Source organism: Patella vulgata, chromosome 7, assembly GCF_932274485.2.
Source record: "Patella vulgata chromosome 7, xgPatVulg1.2, whole genome shotgun sequence".
Lineage (NCBI taxonomy): Eukaryota > Metazoa > Mollusca > Gastropoda > Patellidae > Patella > Patella vulgata.
In genome coordinates, this window is record NC_065885.2 from 14091778 (window position 1) to 14116150 (window position 24373).

General features: G+C 34.4%; 1 protein-coding gene across 4 annotated transcripts in view; it reads left to right on the forward strand.

The window, feature by feature from the left end:
- The first annotated feature begins 2810 nt into the window (after positions 1–2810).
- Positions 2811–24373, forward strand: part of LOC126828218 (espin) — a 41214-nt gene continuing 19651 nt past the window's right edge. For all 4 annotated transcript variants that reach the window (XM_050557855.2, XM_050557858.2, XM_050557859.2 and 1 more), the window contains exons 1-3: positions 2811–3387; positions 3631–3814; positions 4397–4582. In XM_050557855.2, coding sequence (XP_050413812.2) covers positions 2912–3387; positions 3631–3814; positions 4397–4582 — 846 coding nt within the window. In that variant the 5' untranslated portion in view covers positions 2811–2911. The remainder of the gene's footprint in view (positions 3388–3630; positions 3815–4396; positions 4583–24373) is intronic.

Genomic DNA, 24373 nt, shown 5'->3' on the forward strand with positions numbered 1-24373 from the left:
TAGTTGGTAGTCGTCAGATATTGTTCAAATCGAAGTACATGTGAGAGGCACTTTCATCAAATCATTCTAGAAAACGACTTACTAAATGGATCAAAGCAATTTTTTGTGAACAGTATGTTGACACATTAGTGATTAATTCATCACAATTCCAAGACATTACGAGAAGGTTTAGAGCCTGTATACAGTCTATACATCAGTATCTGGTGTGACCACCGCGAGTATCAATAACAGCAGCGCATCTTCTGTACATAGAGTAGACCAGACGGTTGATGAACGCCATTGGCACCTGGAACCACACTCTCAGAAAAGCCTGGCGCAATCCATCGGCTGTGTTTGGTCTCGGTACGAAGTTATTAAGTCTCTGAATTTCATCCCAAAGATGTTCAATCGGTTTTAAGTCCGGACTAAGGGCTGGCCAGTGCATAACGTTGCCACCGTTCTGCTGTAGAAAGTTCCGAGTAACTCTGGCGGTGTGGGCACGGGCGTTGTCATGCTGGAAACGTTGTTTCGATGGCGTGCGAAATGTGGTATGACGTGGGGTCTGGGAGCTTGATCGATGTAGCGCACTGCTGTAATGCCGCCTCCTCTCCCTGGAACAAAATTTTGGAACACTACAGGACCCAGTCTCTGGTTCAGGGGTTTCGACCCCAAACCATTATGCTTGGACCTCCCCATGAGTCTCGTTCCATGACACATTGGTCAGAATAACGCTTGCCACGTCGACGCCATATTCTGGTCCTGTCATCTGCAGTGATACTCAATATCGACTCTCATCTTTGAACAGAGCAGTTTTCCAATGCCTGTGTCGCCAGTTCCGTTGTTGTTGGACAAACTGTAGACGCTCACGTCGATGGCGAGGGGTGAGGCTCGGTCCACCGTAAGGTATACAGCAATGGATGTTCTCTCTGGTGACAAGTCGGCGCACTGTATCGGTACTGATGGGTCTTCCGTGAGTTCCCACTGTGACGTGCTGTCTCAGATGCCTGTGTGAAGGGATTCTACACGTGCTGTCGCACAACATGGCGGTCTTGTCGCCTTGTGGTAACCCTAAGTCTACGAGTTCGGGGGCGATCATCCGTGGTGTTGGTGGCATGAAAGCGTTGCTGAAGCCTGTAGATGGTTCGAAAATGGACATGGAAGCGAATGGCAACGGCTTGGGCAGTGTGGCCAGCGTCGAGTCTTCCAAGCGCCTCGTGAGTCGTGGCATGCTGCTGACGTTGTAGTGTGAATGATTCAAGCAGGTATGGGGGTGCATTTTATACGGCTGGTCCCGGTGAACAGCACGTGCAGCATGAGTTACATGAAAATCATGTAGAACACATTACCATCTCAGAAGTAAGGTTGCGTTTTTGAGAACATTTCCTGGGTTCAATTCTGTGAAGGAGCCTTATTGCTCAGGTAAAGTTTGAGATGTGGTCACAAATACAATAAAAACATTTGGCAAGTTTTATGCAATGCGTCTATTCAGAGTAACATGCCAACCTGACGTTTCTTTTGCTGCTTAGTATACAAAGTAACATCTGGTGAGTTAATATTAACTTCACAGCCGGATTTAACCCTTTTATTGAATATTCGGACAATGCCGTTATTATTTATACCAGGTATTGATATCTATGCCGAGAACAGGTGTCAGTATTTTCGTTATCCAGGACAGGGTAAAGGAAGTGTGTGTGTGTGTGTGGGTGTGTGTGGCGGGGGGGGGGGGGGATTTCATGTCATTTATTTGTTGAAAGTTCTGTTATTCTGTTATAATTGATAGCTACTCTTCAATAGCTACTATATACTTGATTCCCGAGAGCAAATTCATATAATAGGCAAATTAAAAATTAATCATAAATGAAGGGCCATTCCTACTTTTCAATAGCTACTATGTACTTGGTTCCCGAGAGCAAATTCATATAATAGGCAAATTAAAAATTAATCATAAATGACGGTTCATGCCTTTGCTGTATTACCTGGCAACGAGTTCACAAAGCATTCTCAGGCTTAAGAATTGTAAGACGTTTGGGTTTATTGGGTTACCTTCTTTTTTTTTTCTTTTTTTTTGTGGGGATAATTTTGTTTTATTTTGTGGTTTTGGGTAAGCGCTAGACATCCAGATACCAGAAAGAAAACAACTTACTTGGGAGAAATCCAGGAAACCACTGTTATAGGTCCTTCCACAAAGTGAAAGATGTTAGTTTTTCTTTCGACTCCACTCCGAAGCTGGTTCAAAATCTATAGCGTCATTTAACAGACATCAAAAATATGTCCAATATTATCACTAATCCGAAATAAATGTCTTTGAATCTCGACACGAGCTGTAAAACATTTCACTCTCCATTTTGGGGACTGTAGGTTTATTCGAGGGTTTCTTTGTCTGAACTCAAAGTCCGGGCTGTTGCCCTAAATATCTATACATAGTTAGGCCACGAGTTAAACCGCATTATTCCAATTAGCCTTTGGTGGAAAAGCCTCAAAGATCTTCTTGAAGTTCTTTGGGTAAAATTCTCGCGAATGTTTGAGCAACCTGCTGAATCATGAATGAAGGGGTGGCTTGAACATCTTTTAAAAGTCAAAGATTCAAAATGGCAAAATGTTACTAATGTTATTTTCCCTCTCACAGTCTCACAATCCAATCGTAAGATATGTTTATCTCAAAATGTAAATGGTCAGTATATATTTTGCCCTGGATTATCACCGATTCATAATATAACAATAAACACTATGCAATACCGTACTTTCAGTTGAATCCGTGTCCTATAATTGAGCGTAGGGTGTATTCGTGTTTCCGGTTGAAGAAGGAGTTGTCTCTCTTGGAATTTGACAGATTAAAGGAGAAAAAAATAACAACACTCCTTATTTCTTTTAATTTGTGAATGATAATGGTGACTTGTTTCTGTAAGGAAAGGGTTTAGTTAGAATAATAACAATGGGTGCTGAGGATGCCCTGGAAGCTGCCAAAAATGGAGATTTGGATACTTTAAAGTCAATTTCTGAAGTTGATAAAGTGAAGGACCAATATGGGGCTTCTTGTCTACATTATGCAGCCAGGGCTGATAAAGTCCACATCCTGGAATTTCTTGTTAAAAATAGAGGCCTTGATTCTTTTCTCCGCAGCAATGTTGGTGCTACCCCTGCTCATGATGCCGCAGCATCTGGAAATCTCGCAGCGTTAAAATGGCTTCTCTCAAACACTCCTTCTAAAGTTGATGACCAAGACGGTACAGGGGCCACAGTTGTTCATTTGGCTGCCCGATATTCTCACCATGATGTATTAGAGTGGTTACTGGATAATACAAATTGTGATGTATTAAAGAAGACAGGAAGTGGGGCCATACCCCTACATTTTGCTGTTGTCGGTGGTGCGATGAGTTGCTTGAAACTTTTACTAAGTGAAGCCCCTAGGTAAGTATATATATTATTAGGATAGTTTATAGTGATGAGCCCATATGGGTCATTATAGTTTTATAAATATCAGATAAATGTACTTTCCAACAAAATATCTAATTTATCTATCCATACTGATATAAATACCGAAGTACCGCCGCAATGTCATTTTTACATACATTGTACATGCACATCTTAATTAAGCCTGTGTATATTCTTTTTCCCCAAATTATTTAAAATTCTCCTTTTTTTAAAAAATAGATCAGTCAATACACAATTAAATAATGGAGTTACAGCATGTTACCTAGCTTGTCAAGAAGGACAGTTTGATATATTGAAATATTTAGTCGAATCTGGTGGAAATTTAAAGATGAATTCCTATGATGGAATGACTTGTGTTCATACAGCAGCTCAACTAGGTAGACTAGAATGTATCAAGTGGCTGGTAAGTAAATTGAAATATTTGTTGAATTTATATATGCCTTAATAATAAACGTTGTACATGTATAAGGCTACATCAGTTTCAATTTTTGTTCTTCGGAACAATTGTTAACAATTTAACAATTTTTTGTCCTAAAAGTATTTCGTCGGGGGGAAAAAACTAATTTAAAAGCCAAAAGTACTTGGTTGCTCTTCTCAAAAACTTTTAGTTGAAGTTGTTTAGGTTTGGAACTATCATGGACCTTATGGAAATGTTAAACATAACATTGTTCACAACTAGTTTGACCTAAAGATAAGGATCAAACTACCAATTAAGAATTAGAATTTAATTTATGAATTTTTTTCTATTTCTTAACCCTTCAACACCGAGTAAATTGAAATATTTGATATGCTAGAGAGAGTAACTATTTCAGGTGGTCATTACTGTTTTCCCTGCATTACATGTTTGTGAGATATGAAAAGGTTGTCATTAACAAACTTATTCACATAATGCATTATAGATATAGGTCTTGGTTATAAACAGTCTGATGTGGAGCAATCTACCATGTTACAATATGTATGTTCTTTTTATTGTTCTATTGGACAGGTGGGAGAGCAAAAAATCAATCCAAATGTAAGAGACTTTGATGGAACTTCACCCCTACATTTCGCAGCAAGTCGTGGTCATTCAGAAATCGTTAGTTGGTTGTTGAAACATGGTGGTGCTAGGATCACGCTTGATAACCTTGGAGGAAGTCCTCTTCATAATGCTGTGGAACTAGGTTACCCAAAGGTTAGTAAGTTTGCTTTGTCATAGATATCTGTCTTATTCTACTCTCTCCATAAAATAGATAACAAGTTCCAGTTTAAAAGAATATTTGCTTTATTCAATGGATAAGCACTTTTTAATAGTAAGTAAGTTTTATAATCCATGTGGTGGAGAGGCCACAGTTGACAGCATTTAAACAAGAGGCCATTTTTAGTAATTTACAGGCTAATTACTTTGGAAAGTAAACTAGACAGACTATTTTAAACTGTTTGACATTAGGAACCGAATTTTAATAAATTGCCGGGGGGTTGGATGGCTGAATGGTTAGCGTGCGCGCACTGTATCATAAAGTCTGTCATTGAGTCGACTGGCATGGTTTTGAATCCCCGGTTGTACGTGGCAAGGAGTAGGGTCGCCTGTCAAACCTCGTGGGTTTTCTCCGGGTCCTCCGGTTTCCTCCCACTGCTAAAGACCCCTACGCACAAGCGAATTATGTAAATAAAATTAAAAACCATATGTTAGTCCCGAAATGACCTAGTTTGTGTCGAGTGGACGTTAAACCCCATTTCTCTCTCTCTCTCTTAATAAATTGCCAACAATGTTTGAAACTAAACATTAAATACCGAAACTCCTGCTAAAACAACATAACTACGTGATACAGTTGTAGCTGAGTTGTAGTGCTAGACAACATGTAACATGCACATGATAACACAACACATGATAGACAACTAATATCATACACGATAGCATAAATATCACAACACACGATACTGACGATAGACAACTACATGTTGTAACATACACGAGAGCATATATCACAACACACGATACTAACATACTAACGATAGACAACTAGTAACATATAGTGTACACGATAGCATAAATCACAACACACAATACTGACACTAGTAACATACATGATAACATACATGAAATGAAATAGGGTTTAATGTCCTACTGTTCTGCTTCGACTGGGCTAATGAAGACGGGCATACGCCATACAGTGTGCTATGAGGGAAATTTTGCCTGGACAGCGGCACTATGGCCTACTCTTACATCGAATTTCAACTTCAAGGGATCTTTTACGTGCATGCCAATATGTACACGGGACCTCAGTTTTCCGTCCCATCCGAACGACTAGACAGCTGTCCTTGTTAGGCCCTCCGACCTGCATTACTGACAAGGGAACGATAGGATATAACACAAGACATGATAGACAATGTAACCTACAAGATAGCATACAACACAACACAAGATTCAACACCACCAAAAACCTTTTCATTTGGATCCCGCACAAACCAAATTATTCATTCTAAACTGCGTCTCTCTTGCAGCAATCTAAACGGCCATAAATTTTTACGTCACATTTCTGACAATCCATCCTGTAATTGTGGACATCAATTTGAAGACACCAAACATTTTTTATTGAAATGCTCCTTATATTCAGATGCCCGAAATAAAACAATAAATAATTTATCGACTATTCATCGAAACACTACTGTTTTATTGTACGGAATTGACGACGTGGAAGACTCACTCAATATTTTTAAAACTGTCCATTCGTTTTTCGAAATCACCAGACGGTTCCAGGGACAACTATAAACACTCATCATTGTAAATATATTTTCACTATAATCATACTTGCACGTGTACATTGATTATTAATTTCTAAAATGTAAATACATGTATCTATATCTGACAGGGAGAGGGGTTTAATATAGGCTATGCCTGTTCCCCAATCCCTATTCAGATACAAATCTGAATAAAATATTGCTTATAAAAAAAATAAAAAAAAACACACGATAGACAACATGTAACACTATAACACAACACACCATAGACACCATGTAATATAAACTTCTAGACAACATATGATAAACAAGACAAAACGTAACACTTTGCAACAATATCACTATGTTATATATGTAATTAATTATTGATGCATGTAAACGAAAAATTGATTGCAGCATAATAATTATTGAATTGAAACAAGTCTAATACATTTGTATATTGATGGTTAATTTAAATTTCTTTCATAACTTTTATAATTGAAGGGTGAGCAGGAATTTATTCTTTAGTTTTATTCTAAAATTGAAAATCATAGTTCAGACAAATTGCGTACTGAGGTTTGTTTGCAAACAGATGTTCTTAAAATAGTACCAAATGATGAGTTAAGACAAATTGCGTACTAAATTTTGTTTACAAACATAGAGATAATCTTTAAAAAACTACCAAATGATGAATAATCTTTTGATGTATGTGTACAACTTTTGTTTTATTAGTGGTATGAGATGTTTAGAGAAATAAACAATTATTTGTTAATGTGTAACAGTACTTACATGTAGGTTTGTTTACAAAAAGATTCTCTGATGAGTCATAAAGCAATGTACAGCCTTAGTTTTGAGAAATAAACAATTATTGCATACTAAATAGGTTTGTTTACAAAAAGATGATTCTAAAATCGTAACAAGTGATGAGTAATAGTGGGGTGTACAGCCTTGGTTTAGAGAAATAAACAATTATTGCATACTAATAAGGTTTGTTTACAATATAGCCTTGTTTTTATTAATGGTATAGGTAATTTATTTATAAACAAACCAAGGTAACCTTTTAAAAGGTGTACTGTTCTGATATACAGTATTTTCAATTAGTAATTGCCAACACAATTAGTGTAGACACAAGACATCAGTATAAATTATTGTGGGTTGTAAAACCAACCAGGTGAGACTACTTTACTTTGTCACATGGACCGTAACCACGCCCTTTGACAAATATCCACATTTCCTTTCATATCTATAAAACTCAATCAACGTTAGCCTAGACTTAAAGAGACTTATTTATCAGTTCTTTAAAATGGTAATCTAGATAAGGTTAATGAAAAATCAATTCTTTAAGAAAAAAATCACGACAGGTAATAAGAGTAAAGGGTAGTCTTTGATAATTTTATATCCGTCTATTAACTTACTATCTTTCCTAATGTAACTGAACCACTGCTGTGAGAGACTTAGTTATATGCCACAAAATTTGTTCTTTAAAATTTGAATAAGTGTAACAAAAAATCAATTCTTCAACAAAAAAAAAATCATGACAAGTAATAAGAGTAAAGGGTAGTCTTTGATAATTTTATATCTGTCGATTAACTTACTGTACGAAAAGACCTGACAAGGACAGCTGTCTAGTCGTTCGGATGGTACGAAAACCCAAGGTCCCGTGTACATATTGGCGTGCATGTAAAAGATCCCTTGACAGTTGGAATTCGATATAAGAGTAGGCCGTAGTGCCACTGTCCTGGCAAAATTTCCCTCATAGCACACTGTATGGCGTATTCCCGTCTTCATTAGCCCAGTTCGGAGCAGAACAGTAGGACATTAAACCCCATTTCATTTCATTCCTTAATCATTAAACTAAGTTAAACCACTTTAAGGAAATTAAAGGGTAGAGTAGTAAAGTGAGATGTTAGTTGATTAGTTAGTTAATCTGTTGTTCGACTAGTTAATATATAATGTTTTATACTAGTCACTGATATATAAAGACAAGAGAATAAGATCAAAGAGTTACTTTGTATGTGAACCAGATAAATGATAAATGAATACCATAGTTATATAAATAAACAACCATACATGTCTTAGTTTAAATTATTGGTGTGATTTTAGCCATATGGCTTATTATAAAATTGACACTTGAAATATTAATTTGGAATTTACTGGTTATTTACATTGCTGAAATATTAACTCATCTATGACTGTTTAGGGTTTGCTATTCTATCTAACAGATATTTTTCTGTTTTCTGTTGAGTTTTTTTAAAAAAATATTAACAAAACTCAGAAACCAGAAAAATATCTATAGGACAATGTAACGCAAAATTTTAGAATTGTCGGATACAACTAATATTTCTATTTAAAGCCTAAAAGTGGTCTGAATCCAATCCAGACATGATTATCACTAAAGGCTACTGTAGTCATTTAGAATAGAATCTTGACATATTATCAATTTAACATTAAGTTACTAGAAGTATTTGAAAAATTTTGAAATTTTAAAAAGTTAGTGGAGTAATGCACCTAAGAAATGCAGCTGCTCAGGCAAAATGTCTCCCTGGATGGCATATGCCTGTTTTCATTAGCCTTGTTGATTCAGAAAAGTAAGAAATTTGGAATGAGAAAATTTTAGTTGGGATAATGCACTTAAGAAGTGAGGAGTTCACAAGATAAAATTACAATAAATATAGATGTTTGGATCTACTCCAGAGTTATGATTAAGTTTGACAGGTTAATCAATGATCTTTCCACTTGATTAACTACAATGATTATACAATTAACTTCTTGTGTATACAGAGAATATAACATAATTTATGATAAACAATTCATTGTACAGTCATGCTTGAGTGTAGATACATGTACGTACATGGTTTCTTAAAGGTGTAAGAAGATATATTTAATTTTAAAATTCTTAGATGTTTGAAGGTAGTTAGTTGGAAAAAACATTCTTAGATTCCAAATTAATGAAGATAGCTTTTTATGTTTCAACAGATATTTAAAGATACATTATGGGAGATTCGATAACGAGTTGGCAGTTCTCACTATAATAGTTAAAAACTAGATAATGTAAAGGCAATTTGCTGAAAATTTCATTTAAATTGATCCACTATGAACCGAGAACTAAGCGATTGAAATTTCCTCCTAGCCTTGATCATCATTACTAAAGTCAGTACGATAAACAGCATAGTCTCGATTATCCATTTAATCGTTAAATCGTGAAAGAAAGTTATGCAGTAGTTCGGCTCATAATCCACTAAAGATCGCAGGCTAGCGATGCCATCTAGAAATGATTATGGTCTGGATAGGTTAATTAATGTCTAATTAATAATTTAGATAACATTTCAGGCCTAAAGAAAGTCCTGCAATAGACAGATTTAGCTCTTGCATAATGTATGTTTAAAATATCTGATTTGAAGCAAGAAATGTATTATATCTTACACACCCAACACATATGTACATTGGTATTATATGTTAAAAAGTCTCTGAACCTCATTTGAAGGATTTCAAATCTATTGCAAACTACAATGTTGTAAAAAATGGTCTTTGAGATTAAAAAGAATTATCAGACTAAAAAATGTTCAATTCCATTCAGTATTTACAAAGATATGATAAATTGGTAATTCCATCAATCTGTGTAAATCATCCATCATTACGTTAAATAATCAAAACTCAAGATATTAGGGTTGGACGATATTTGAAATTTTCATTATTGTGATAACGTTATAAAAATCCACAATATATTGCCATCTTTGCAGTATTAATCAGGACAAAGAAAATAGAGTTCTATAAGAAGCATGTAAATTTAGATTATTTTAAGGTGAAATTTACATATGTTTCAATAAAATATAATTTACCGTGACATGACAATAGACAAGTATGCCCCCAGTGAGTGTCTTAGTAGACAAATATAACAGTAGGCCATATATTATTAATAAATGACAGGAAAATATAATATACGTAATAACAATAATGTAACAAAAATAGACTAGAACACAAAAATACCACATTGGGAATGATTATTATGAATTTCAATACTGATTATATTAGCTCAATGACATGTGTTCCTACCAGCCAGCCATGAATTGAAGCGCCCTCTGATACATGTGAGTTAGCCCCCTTCTTCGATCACCGTAAATGCTATTTACCTTGTTTGGATAAATATTACTTTTACCGGACATGACTACAGACAAGTATGCCCCCCAGTGAGTTAGGGAAAGAAAAACAGGGTGAAATGATATATGGGATTATTTCAGTATCAGAAAATTATTTTCAGTAAAATTTACATATTGAGATATATATTGATTTATAAAAGTTATTGTCGAGCCCTAATTAAACACTAAACTTATGCCTTAATACAGCACTGTTGAGTATGGATTTATTGAAATTATTGTCCAGTCCTAAAAGATATTGTCAGTAAAAGTGCTAATGTCGACTTTAATAATCCAGCACAGTAATGTCTGGATGTGTTATTATTACAGTATGTATGGTATAGAGGGTGTATGTTTATAGTCTACCTGAGCAGTGACTTTAATCCAGTACAGTAATATGTAGGTGTGTTATTATTACAGTATATAGGGTATAGAGGGTGTATGTCTGTATATACTCTACCTGATTGGATGTAAACCTATCACTGTTAGTTATTAATGCTTCACTATTCAATGTCATGACTTCATTCTATAATAAGGACAGTTTGTGTATAATATATTGTCACTGAAGACGTGTAGCATATACATAAAATGTGTTTTGAATACTTCTAAATACAGTTACAGCATACCCTTAATATAGGTGGATTTCACCTGGATTTACAGTCAGAAAGGTGAGATACCATTTGTGTGTTATAATTAATCATGGATTAACTTTTTTTGCTTGGTTTGAATTATTGAATAGTGTTGGATATGGTTTAGTTTGGATCAACTTTTCATTAGCTTGAATATTGTTCTTTGATTGTTTGAAATGTAATATTGGTTAATGTAGTTATTTTATCTAGTGGCTCAGTTCTTACATTCTGCTAAGTTTCACCCACCATTTCTGTACTGCACCCATTGTTTTTAAGGTGTCATTGGGACCCCACCCCCAGCTTTTAGTTGTGAACCACCTGTTTCAAGTGTATCTGTACTTGAGTCATGAAGTTTTCATGTATTTCATTCAGAGTATTTTGACCAATACAAATCAAGGGTCTTGGAAATTCCTGGGGAAATTATTTAATGGTTCTTGGTTCACAAAACTTTAGGAGTTTGTTAATAGTTATCAATGATATTAATTTGTATTCAAAATGTAGTTAATTAGCTTTATCAGTAGCCCCTTCTATAAATTACTCTAATGCATGTGTGTTCTCAATTTTTTAAAGATACTTTCCCACAAAAGTATTTATCGGTTGGTTATTTCCAATAAAAGTATGGCAATTATGATATTTATGGAAAATACTGGATTCCTTGAAAAACACCTATGGAGCATGCACAGGACAAAAATTAGAAGGTATATCACTAATTGGCAGCCTAATGATTAAGGGCTGTCTGCAAGAGTGACGTCAAAGGTTGCACACGAAGATTGTCTGATCTCTCAGCGTAAGGGAGCGCTTGATGAATATGTTGATAAACTTGATGGTGAGTGGCTTGGAAAAAAATGAGAGACTTAAACATACAACAGTTTCTGAGATAAAAAACACAGAAAAAGACGCGGGTAGTGGATAATCTGAGAATTTAATTAGGCTTCGACAAGTATGATAAATGGACAGCGATTAAAGGCAACATCGTCTTTTATATGCAATGAATTCTCATCCGACTTCGCACACATTGCTAGGTACTGTGACAGCCAAGTCTTGTGACACAAACATGACTTCTTTTTAATGGATATTTTCAAATCACCAAGTTTGTATGCTGCAAGGTATCATTAACAATTTTTATAAACCAGGGTATAAAATTAGAAAAATTGATCACCGCACAATGTGCGCATCTTATTTTCTGGTTGTGATAGACTCTAGCAATTATTGTAACCAACCATGCATGCTACCATATACCGATTATCGTATGTCTAATGATTACTTTAACGCTTAAGTGCATCTTCTAATCATACAAGATAGTCATGGATTACACTTTATTATCATTTTAAAAAAACATAGGTATACACTGATAAATATTTCTGTAAGAAGGTACACTTCTAAACATGTCCCACATATCATTTAATTAATGAACAGAATGAGGATGATCACTGCACATTTTTTGAATGATCACTGCACATTTCAGGTTTATCACTGCACATTTTGATCACCCCACATTTTTGAATGATCACTGCACATACCAGGCGATTATTGCATATTTCAGGTGATCACTGCACTTTTCAAGTTGATCAGAGGCGCTATACAAATTCATTATTATTATTATTATTTCAATGTGCATTTTTATAGATTACTGCACATTATGCACTGTTATAAATAAATTAATATTTTCCATGATTATGCATTTTGTGCCTGTAAATGTTTAGATCGAAAAATTCATTGCTTTCTGAATCCCATATTTCTTTTGGGCAATTTGCCCAGATACATAAAGACACAATTTATTATACCTAGAGAAGGCCTTTAAACATATTATGTATTCCATTCTGTACACAGAGTTATACATAATTCAAAAGAGAAATTTAAAGTGATAGCTATTTGATACTGGTCTTATGTACAGTATATTTGCTGTTTAAGTGTTTATCAGATAGTTATATAAACACTGTACAGCCAGAATTTATTGTTAACTTTTGAGAAAAATACAACAATAATGAAGAAAAGTTCGATCTTGACACCAATTTATTTTATTAGGATCGTCTGAAGAGTTAGTTTGAATTGTTTTATGTGACTGTAATAAACCAGAATTTTATTTATAAAAGGGAAAATTGTCACTAGTTTTATCTAATACCTTTATAAATTCATTCAAATGTCTAGAGGTCAAATGTCTAGAGGTCCCCACTTATTAACAACGAAATGAAAGTAAATGTTCTCACTTTATGCACATGCGAATGCAGACATGCCAGTGTGGAACTTAGATGTCATCCACCTCTGACAATTTATCGTCATTACTACCGTTGTTACAATAATAAACAAAGTCTTGATTATCCATTTTTATGGTAACCGCATCAACCACAGAATGTATTTAAATCTACATGTACTTATAACTTACATGTATATCGCAGTCATCCGATGGCATCGAGAATTGATTATGGTCTTATTAATAATTTAGATAACATTTCAGACCTAAAAAAAGACCTGCAATTGGCAGATTTAGCTCTTGCATAATGTATGTTTAAGTTTATGTATATTAACCTGGCTTTGTGCTATATGCTATTACATATGTGATGTTTAACCTAGGATATTAACAAAAGTTACAGATAGTTTAATACCATTACACCATTAACAAATAAAACTAACAAGTCACCCAGGCTGTCATTATACAGTCTGTATGCATAAGGTGTGATAAACTGTAGTCTTGATTTATTAGGCCAAACATAAGCAGACAGGTTGCATAATAAAACCCAACATTTATATTGGATAACAATTACAGACAGTTTTTTAGCCCCTGTCATCAGCATAAATTTACATTAAATGAGAATTTGAAGCTGGTTTAACAATACAGAGTGTAATACATCAGTGTTGTCGCTCCTGGGATTATTCTTTGTCTTTTCAATAAGCTGTCTCCTGCAAGGTAAGACATTAAGTTAAATGTTAAACCTGAGTATGGGAAACATCTTAGTCCCATCACATCAGCTTCTTTTTATGGCGCTAGTCTTCAAGCCTAAAATAGTCCTCTTCATGGACCTATTCTTCAGTCCTGAATTAGTCCCTTCAAACCAGCGTCTCTTTATGGGCCCATTCTTCAGACCTGAAATAGTCCCATCAGTTAGCTGCTCTTCATGGGCAAATTCTTAAGTCCTGAATTAGTCACACCAGTTTCTCTTCGTAGGCCTATTTTTTAGGCCTTGATATAACCATTTTAGTTGTAATTGCTATTTTAATATTTTTGCCAGACATGTGTTAGAATTGATACAAAAAGAGAACTGTGGCTGACAAAGCCTGATATTACCAGTAACAAGTGGTTTACTTCCAAACTGGTTAATTTTTAAAGGGACATTAGGTAAGATTAGATAAAGAGCTGACAGTTCTCGCTATAATAGTTAAAAAAAAAGATAAAGTAAATAGATTATGCTGAAAATTTCTGAACCGAGTTATCAGCTTTTGAATTTTAGGCTAGCCTCAATCATCATTACTAAAGTCGGTACAATAAAAAAAAGTCTCAATTATCCATTTTTACATTTAATCATCCCTTCACAAAATACATTCCGATCCACTAAATATCTCAGGCTAGCGATGGCAGTAAGTGTTGATTATGGTTTGAATAAGTTAATTAATGTCTAATTAATAATTTAGATAACATTTCACGCCTAAAGAAAGATCTGCAATAGGCAGATTTAGCTCTGGCATAATGTATGTTGAACTTTTGATTGATTGAGAAACAGAATGATATTTGTACCAAATATGTTTCAGTTCATTGTTTATTACAACTGAGTTACTGATGTATGTTCGGTGAATGGCATTTAGTAATTGAAACATAATCAAATAAAACACTATTTATGGATAACAATTACTATGGTTTACTGATGTATGCTAGCCAAAGGTAGTTTGGCATGGACAGGGAAAAGGCCAAAGGGTTTCTTTAAATCTCTGGGATGTGCATCATTACTTGCATGCATTAGAGTAAGGTTTTCAATTAATTTAAACCTTGAAATTTACTAGTTCATGATAGTGGCTTCTATAGTGTGGTATTATATACAACTGAGATTGGTATACCAGTACATGTATATATTCAGATTACCAAAGTAATTAGTAAACAATGAATAATTCAATGATTCAGCGTTGTATTTTTACATTTTAAATCAACCTCTCTTTGTTCTTGTGGTTACATAAAGATTATAGATGAGCCATGCAAGGGGAATTAAAATATGTATAAAATGTTTCCCGTACCGCATGGTATAACTTTGCAATACCATAACACATCTTCTTTAAGTTTACTTCAGACACCAAATTACATGTACAGACGTTTTCTGCTTTTGAATTACAGCTATAATGACACAGTCTGATCGGAAAATTTCAAAACAGGATAGTTTCAAATAAACAAAATTTGGGTCAAAACAGAATAGTTAGAAAATCTATGATAAGTCATTTATAAATATTCATAATGTCATTCTGAATCATGCCGGAAAATGAGGTCAAGTATTCAATCAGGTAACATTGAATTGTCAGTAACCTTAAATATTAACGTGGAGACTATTCCAGAAATTCTTGCTAGTGTGTAGAAAGGGGAAAACCTCTGTTTTTCTCTACATCCAATAACTATAAACACTCTGTACTTGTCAGCTTGAAACAGTTATTCTTCGGACAACTGGGAACTACCCTAGTTAAAACTGGGTCTGTAAAATCCAGAAAGTTCTCAGCCTACGCCAGGATTTGAGCCTGGAAATTCTACTAGGACTTTAGTTCCTTAATCACTAGAGCTGCTGCAGTATAAATATAAATGTAGACGTATATATAATTTCATTAGTGCTTGTATAAATAATAAATGTTGCCGTGGTGTAATCTTGTAGATTATCTAAGATTATAGAATACAGAATTACCATATTATCACTTTTACATTACACAGTTACATTTATATACATTATTTAATATCTAGATCAGCGGTCAACTGAAACGCAATTTATCCTAATCGAAATAGTTCAATTCTAGTAGCATATGGAATGTGGACTGCTATAAATGTAATAATATTGGGAGATTTATGCATAATAACATTAGCCGAATATAAGAATTTTAGGGCTTGGACATAAACAAGTTGGATATGAGTGCACCTGTGGACATGAACTTTAATTTGATAAACACATCTGTCATGTGTCTTATTCGTTGTCAAAATATTATGAAAATAACAGGACATGATGTCAACAGTCAAGGTTGACTTGTGTATTGTTCAAAACACTTGTGAGAGAAAATTACTTTTACGTCATTAGGTGATATTGATCAATCACATAATTAGTTACATTTATTTGGCTAATTGAATGATTGATAGCAGAAGTCTAGGCATATAAAATGTAAGATCTGTGCGTGCCAGAGGAGACAAAAGGTAGATTTTTAGGCCTAGAGATCAGATACCATGTAGATTCCTTAGGAGATACCACTGAGGTGCAAGCGACACCATCTGGTTTCAGTAAACCCTGTTGAATTATAGGGGAGCCATGATGTAGTGGGATCCTTCAGTTACTTGCTCTGCGAGTTTGGTGGGATTTTGAGATAGCCTACAAGACATGTAAATTCTATGTAATCCATGCTTGTAACCTATGTAACCTGTGCTTGACATAAAATGTAGAAATGAAATTGTTGTATTGTTGTTTCTGATTGATGAGAAGACCTATAAATAACAGAAGAGAATTAGAATAATCCACGCCAGAGACAAATCTAGACGATCTAGCAAGAGAATATCAGACATCGGATGTGGTAAACAATTTGGTGGCACCACTTAAATGTCCAAGAACATGTATTGCTACATATGTCAGAAGAATAGCCATATAAGCATATCTTATTGTCTGAAATAAAGTAATGAAATGGGATTTAATTTCTTTCTTTTCTGCACTGACCCAACTTATACAGTTGGTTGTACAACATGTAGTGTGCTGGACAATGCCAATTCGGCCTGCCGGTACTTTTAAAATCCTAAGACTTTTTACACAGGACCTTGTGTTTCGTCCCATCCAAATGACTAGACATTTTTCTTTGCCAGCCCCTCCATCCACAACCACTTACAAGGGGAAATTAGGCTGGAACATCCAGAGAATTTTCTCAGCCAACCCAAGACCCCCATTGTTAGTGTGTCCTTGCCATATCCACCAAGATAGAACTATACTAGTGTTTGAGAATTTATACTTTGCAATTCAGCCTTGTATTGTTGAGGCTGTTAAACAGGAGTGTCAAACATGCGGGCTAGGTCCAGCCCACCAAGGGTTTAAAAGTGACCAGTGGAGCAAATTTCAACAAAATGACGTGTCGATAATTCTTAGAAACTAGCGGTGGAAATCATTTATTTTTATTTTCCAGTTTCAGTAAAACTCTGACTTCTGTACTGTATGTCATTCATAGATATCTAAGTTGTATGTAACACAAGAGAGCATTGTGTATAATTTTAGTCAAATAAATCAATAAAATTTTCTTTATCTCCAGCCCACTTGATGTAAGATTTTAGTTCATGGGGCCCCTGAATCAAAATGAGTTTGACACCACTGCTGTAATACATTCATGTATACATATTCATATACTCTGGAGGTTGAAAAGACCTATTTCAAGATATATTTTTTTGACAGTTTTCATGTAGAAAAAGCTAAATTTAGTTGAAATGAGAATAAATGGTTTATTTGAAAATTTTGTCATATTTGATTTTGTCACGTTGGCTATATGATTGGCAGCTAAAGAGTTGATTCATATTACTATTTATGGGTATGAAATGTATCTATGCAGGTAGACCGTCATTTACAAGTACTGTTTTTATCAACCTGTGAATGCTGTTTTGTCGTGTTGATCCCGTGCACCGAGAAGATGTGAGTTTATTATGTGAATCACAAACTTACCATTTGTCATTTCTTCAAACTTACATAAATCATGGATTTTTCTGTCATTTTTAATAGATGTTCCCACAGAACAAAATTTAAAATTGTTGTGGCCTAAGGAAATTTATTGTCTATGATTGCTGTGTAACTTTAATTTAGGATAACTTTGGTATGACTTTGTAGCAACCGGATAAATTTGGAGAGGATTTATCTGCATATCTGTATCCATGATTCAGATTTAGTCTTTAATTGGCAGTTAGTCTTGATTAAATGCCCTTTAAATTCAAGTTCTCCTGCACTCTGGGTATTTTGTTTTCCCAAAACATTGACACTAGATCAGTCCATGGACAGGTTATCTTAATCAACCTAATCATAAACGATAGGATGGTCATATCATATATATCTGTAAAAATATTGACAAGGCTTCTGTTTTGTGAAAACTAGCTTAGTGATAAAGAAATATTAAGTTCAAACTTATTAAGTTATATGCTTAGTCTACTTGTATATTGACACTTATATAGTATTATATACTTTTGTAATACAAACTAATAAGTAAGACTAGGTCATAGTGTATACTTGGTATATATCTTACATACTTATTTGTCTATATATAGGTTAGAATAACACTTTGAACATACTATATTTGCTACCAATATCTTTAGGTGTGTTGAAAGTTTATTTTCTGTTCCACCTTTGGGTTATCAGTCTTTAAAGTGAGATTATGAGTAGAAGCTCAAGCTTTTGTTATAGACATCTTACCTAGAAATTTCATCAAGACATAACCCCAATATCCTGATGACAGGTTTGCTTGAAATATTACCTTTTTTCACTGTGTTGATAAATAGGCCTACACATATACTTGTATAATCATGTGACCTTAGGGCGTATTCAATAGGCCACATTCAAATCAATTTTTTTTTATTTACATTCAATATATTTTGTATAAGTTTGTTGGTATTTGTTATTTTAGAGTTCAGAGTAATAAATTTTATATCGATATGGTGTAGCATCATTGTTTTGATTTCATTAGGGATTTGATTTTGAAATTGACGCAAATGGATTCGTTTTTATCAAACACAGCCCAACACAAGATTGCTAGTGCTTCTGCATACATACTGAAAATTCTTAACATCTATATTGGGAATTATGGATCTCCACTGTATGGCGTATGCCCGTCTTCAATTAGCCCAGGTTAGGTGCAGAAGAGTAGGACGTTAAACCCCATTTCATTTCATTTCATTTCATTTCATTTCCATTAATGAAAGTTTTGCATTTTTTTATCCTTTACGTTAATGGTACATATATATACTGCATGAAATGTTATTTAAGAAAGGGAGACAACTTTACCAGTAGAATTGATTCTGTATTGTTAGGAGATGGATAGCTTAGCCACTCCTTTTTACGATACACGTACTTCATAGGATTTGAAAAATATCAATAATAAAGCGACTTTGAAAGAAAAGTTGGTTGAGGTTTTTCTTTAATAAAAAAAAAATTGTAATAAAAGTTTGATTTAATTTTAAATCTTGAATTACCCACTCACAAACACTGCCTTTTTGTTCAATTTTATTTATTCATGACATAATTTTTTTCCGCAACTTTCAAGGGCCACAATATAATAGATAATAAAATTTTATTTGATAATGATAGCATATCATTATGGCATGTCATATTCATGCCCCTTAAAGAAACTTGGGAATATTTTAGCTATTGAAAAGGAGCCGCAGTGGCTCAGTAGGTAGGCGCTGGCTCACTAACCAGGAGGTCCAGGGTTAGATCCCGATGTTGGTCGCGAAAGTGCACGTCGTTGGCATGCCCTAAAAGAACCTTTCACTGTTCAAATTCGATAAAAGAGTAAACCGTAGTGCTGCTGTCTTGACAAAATTTCCCCCATTACCCCAGTCGGTGCAGAAAAGTGGGACATTATACGCCATTTTGTATCATTTTAGCTATTGAAATTACTTTGTGGTCAAGTTATTGCTGTTTGTATTATCTATATATCTTATGTCATATGTAATGGTACCTTTTTAGTGATTAAAAAATTGTATTGATAAATCAAATCTCTATCCAGATATAAATAGTATCTCTTCTTCAGTGATTAGTGTAATATTATGTTTTGAACAAAAATCAATGTTTAAAAAAAAAATTCTGTATAGCAGCTGGAAAATTATACTACAGGTGTGGTCTGGTAAACGAGGTACAGGTGGGCAGATAATATAAAGAGGAGGAGATAGTGGGCTTTTACCAACATTTGCCCAGTTTGTTCTTATCAGAGAAATCGTAGTTTTAGAAAGTGGTTGATTCATTGTACACAGGATCAAGTATAATAAAGGGAGTGAGATCAAGGTATGTTGAGGTCAATGTTTCGTCTTCCTTTAGAATTTACAAGTCAATAGTTAGATGTCTGGTCACCATTTGCAAGTCAATTATATAAATTCTGTTAAGGTATTGTGTGAATTCAAATGGGTACATGTAAATATCTTTTTCCTAGAAGTTTGACTTTCTTAAGAGAAAGTGGTGGAGAGATGTATGTTATAGGAAATCATAAAATTGCATGTCATATCAGCCATGTTATGTAATATGAGGTCGTCTATGATTTATATGATAAATAAGAAACCATTTGATTTAATGACAAAAGCAAAATCAAATGTAATTGAATTTTTCTGCATTAACTGGGCTAATGAAGGTGGGCATATGTCATGCAATGTGCTATGAGGGAAATTTTGCCCTGACAGCAGCAAGGGTTCTTTTACATGCACGCCAATGTGTGCCCAGGACCCAGCTTTTCATCCCACAGTGTTCCTTCTATCATGCACATCTGACAAGGGGAAAATTTCTTGGCAGACATCAGGATAGAACCCAGAACCTCGAGCTTAGTCAGTCAGCATCTTACTGAGCGATTTTTTTGTAAATATTTTCCTTTTTTTTTGTTTAAAGGAGCTAAATCGCTAATATTTTGGACCTAGAAATTGACACAAATGGGTCGTAACGCATATAATAATGTAATAGGAATATATATAAACTGTTTTACATTCAATCGTTTCCATTTTTACTCTAATTTCAAATCAGTAACGTTCGGCGAAATATGTCAGAAGTCTCAATCGAATGAAAATTTCTAGCGCCTGGTTATTTTAGTCTACATTGTATTTATTGCGCATACTCTCCCGATATGAATATGCCATCACCGTTTCACATGACTTGTTGAATGTCTAGCCTCGTTCTTCGAGTCCCTTGTTAGAATGGGCCTGAAACGCACTATGGTACACGATTCGTGTACCAATGGTAAAATGTTTATTTTGTCTTAAATATTGGATATCAGAAGCCCATCTTTTCCTGGTAAGATCACAACATCAATGTTGATTTAAATTGACAAGTAATTTGTGTTTTCAATGTCGAAGATTTTGGATGATATTGAGTTAGAGACTTAGCTACTTTAAACCATTTATTTTGAAGTAATAAGGACGATTTATTCATTTGGGGGGGAGAGGAAGTACTCTACCACTGATTATCCTTCACTCCCCCCCCCCTTCCCCATGCTTGTTCTTTTACATCTTCTCTGATTAATAGAAATTGCATTCATAATTCTTTTTGTGGTTTCCATTCTAAACTGATAACATTTCCGCACCAAAAAGAAAACAAACAAAAGAACAGATGGTGTTTTATTTCATGGAAGATGGAATAGGAATTTAGTAATATATGAAAATATTTAACATAATATAAATATATACATTTAAGAACAAAAACTAAACTCATAATTCCAGCTTAAAACTTTGGGTGTCCTTAATAAAATAATGAATAAATGGCCAAACACATTACTTCTTGTCCAAACCATAATTCTTTTTTTCTTACTAACTTTTCTGTCATGTGACTTTAATGATCTGCTAAATAAGCTATTTGTGATGTTTTTGTGTGTATGATGTGAAAATACTATATTAAACGGATAAAAAGGGCTAGTTTGTACATGTCAGGAAGCATGTTGATGTTGATGTGGTATTATTGTTAAAAACTATACATGTATTAATAGTGAATTCAGTCAAATTGGACATTAGCATGAACATGGAAGCTAATAAATATGTCAGTTTTGGCAAATTGTCATCAAATATGGGTGGACAGGAGTCTAGTCTTTCAGACATAGAAATTGTTTTTATTTTTAAATTTTGTTATGGATTTTTATATCCCCTCACATGTCTTCAAGACATATAGAAATTTGTTTTTGTTTTTTTTATTTTGTGATGAATTGTTATTTCCCCTAGTTTTTCTTCTTAACGTGAATATCAAGAAAATAAAATTTAATGTATAAACTGTGATTAAGGGGCAGACTGAGAATAAGTCTGGTAAGATCTAGCTTGGTGGCAAGTCAAGTTCCGCAACTCAGACTCGAGTTCGACTTAGTCACGGTGAGGGTGCATAACTATAACTTACCTTATTCGTCAATTGATAAACTGGCAACTTGAATGTGAAGACTTGGGACTTGACTTGGTACTAAAGTCAGCAACTTGGGACTCGAGGTGCAGCAACTCGACTCAAACCTGAAGTGCAACGTCTTGGGACTGAACTCGAAATTGAGGTCCCACAACTTATCCCCACCTCTTGAAGGATCAGGGTTTCTTTAAGATGTTAATGCTCGCACATATTTTAGGGACCCTTTCTAGTCTTGAATTTATACATTTTTGATGAAATGGTGACATTGCCACACGCTGCATTTGTGCTTAAACTAGAAACGTCAGGATATCTGATTACCATTTTTTTTAAAAATTATCATGACAAGGGATCCCAGTCAGTCCCTGCTGTGTTTCGAAATTCTGATTCTCACATTTTGCACAAAGGAAAATAAGGTAATTGACACTTTACAATATTAAAATGGCTGTAAAATTATATAGTGCTATATATGTAGGCTTGTAAAATTGGTATTAAAGATCCACTTCTAATTTGATCAGAAAAGAATCATAACAACACAAGCTTGCTATCAAAATACACTGATTATTAAATTGTGGCAGGAATCTAATCAAGTGATTTCATCTCTTGTCAAGAGGAATATTAATCAGTTTAAATCATGTTAAGAATTTATGGGGTTTATCTATTCTTCTGTTCTCTTAAGAGAGAGAGAGAAATGGAGTTTAACGTCCACTCGACACAAACTAGGTCATTTCGGGACTAACATATGGTTTAATTTGATTTCAATAATTCGCTTGCTCGTAGGGGTCTTTAGCAGTGGGAGGAAACCGGAGGACCCGGAGAAAACTCACAAGGTTGGACAGGCAACCCTACTCCTTGTCACGTACAACCGGGGATTTGAAACCACACCAGTTGACTCAATGACAGACTTTATGATAAAGCGTGCACACGCTAACCATTCAGCCATCCAACCCCCCTGTTCTCTTAAGAGTTGACATTTAAGTTTTCCTAGTATTTTGGGTCATATTCATTAGAATTATCTAGGCAAAACCCCCAAATCAAGTTATATTTTGTGTCCATATTGACATGTCATTGTATATTGTTGTTATTTCCTTCCATCTCTCTATCCACAAGAGGCTAAAGTTCTCATCTGATGTATTTACTGTCTGAGTTATGGCCCTTGATCAATTTGGAAAATCTTGTGGATGATCTAGAGGCTAAAGTTATCATCCATTTCAATTTGAAATTTGTACACAGTGTATGTTCATGAGATGAAGAAGCCTATTCATTTCCAATAACTCGATCAGTTGGTACATATTTTGTGTAATAGATGTTAGCAGGAGGATGAACAAGAGACCAACCAATCAAATTTTGATTGCTACTGTGTTTTGTTGCCTGGCAACCTATCTGTTTAGTAAGAAAGATCAGTTGTACTCGTAATGTATTTGTATTGTATCTTTAAGATGTATTTTAAAATAAAGAAGATCATATTGTATTTGATATATGATATCTAACCAGGATGTTATATATAGATATACTATTTAGGACTTTATTATCTGTTATATCGTATTTAACATGATGTACAGGTGAACTGATAATGACATTGTTTTACCTGGATTTTACATACAGGTAGGTATTATCAGTCTATATACATGTAACCTTGAGTCAATTCTACTGAAATGAATCCCTGTTCTATCTCGTATTCCTGAAGCAATGGCCTCAGAAATCCCTCTCTGGATCTTTCCTACGACTTTGGACAGTGATTAAAGGTATTAAAAACGTTGATAGTATTGTTCGTCTCCAAATAGTATTGTTTACATTAAAGCCGTTTTGATAGCCTCGTTTGTCATGCAATTAGTTTTCTGCACTATTCTGCTATGCACTGGTTAATTGGACATAATAAATTTCGTGAGTCATGATGTAACGTTATGTAAACAAATTTGGAGCTATGTTTTAAACCGAATGATATTGTTACACAGTCATAATTGGGAACAGAAATTTGCAGTGTTAAGTAGGATTAGGTCTAATCAAATGAAACACTGTGAGGAGTATGATTCTATCCAGACATCTTCATTCAAACATCCAACTTTTCAGGATATAGACATATCAGTTCCGGACAAAATGACAGGTACTAGAGGTTTAGTGCCTGACAAAGCCTGAATCTGATATTGTCTTGTGACAGGTGCCTTATTTCCAGGCTTGACGGTAAACCCCATTTCATTTACAATACTACATGAATTCTGTGTTTAATTTAACCTTGTAGCCT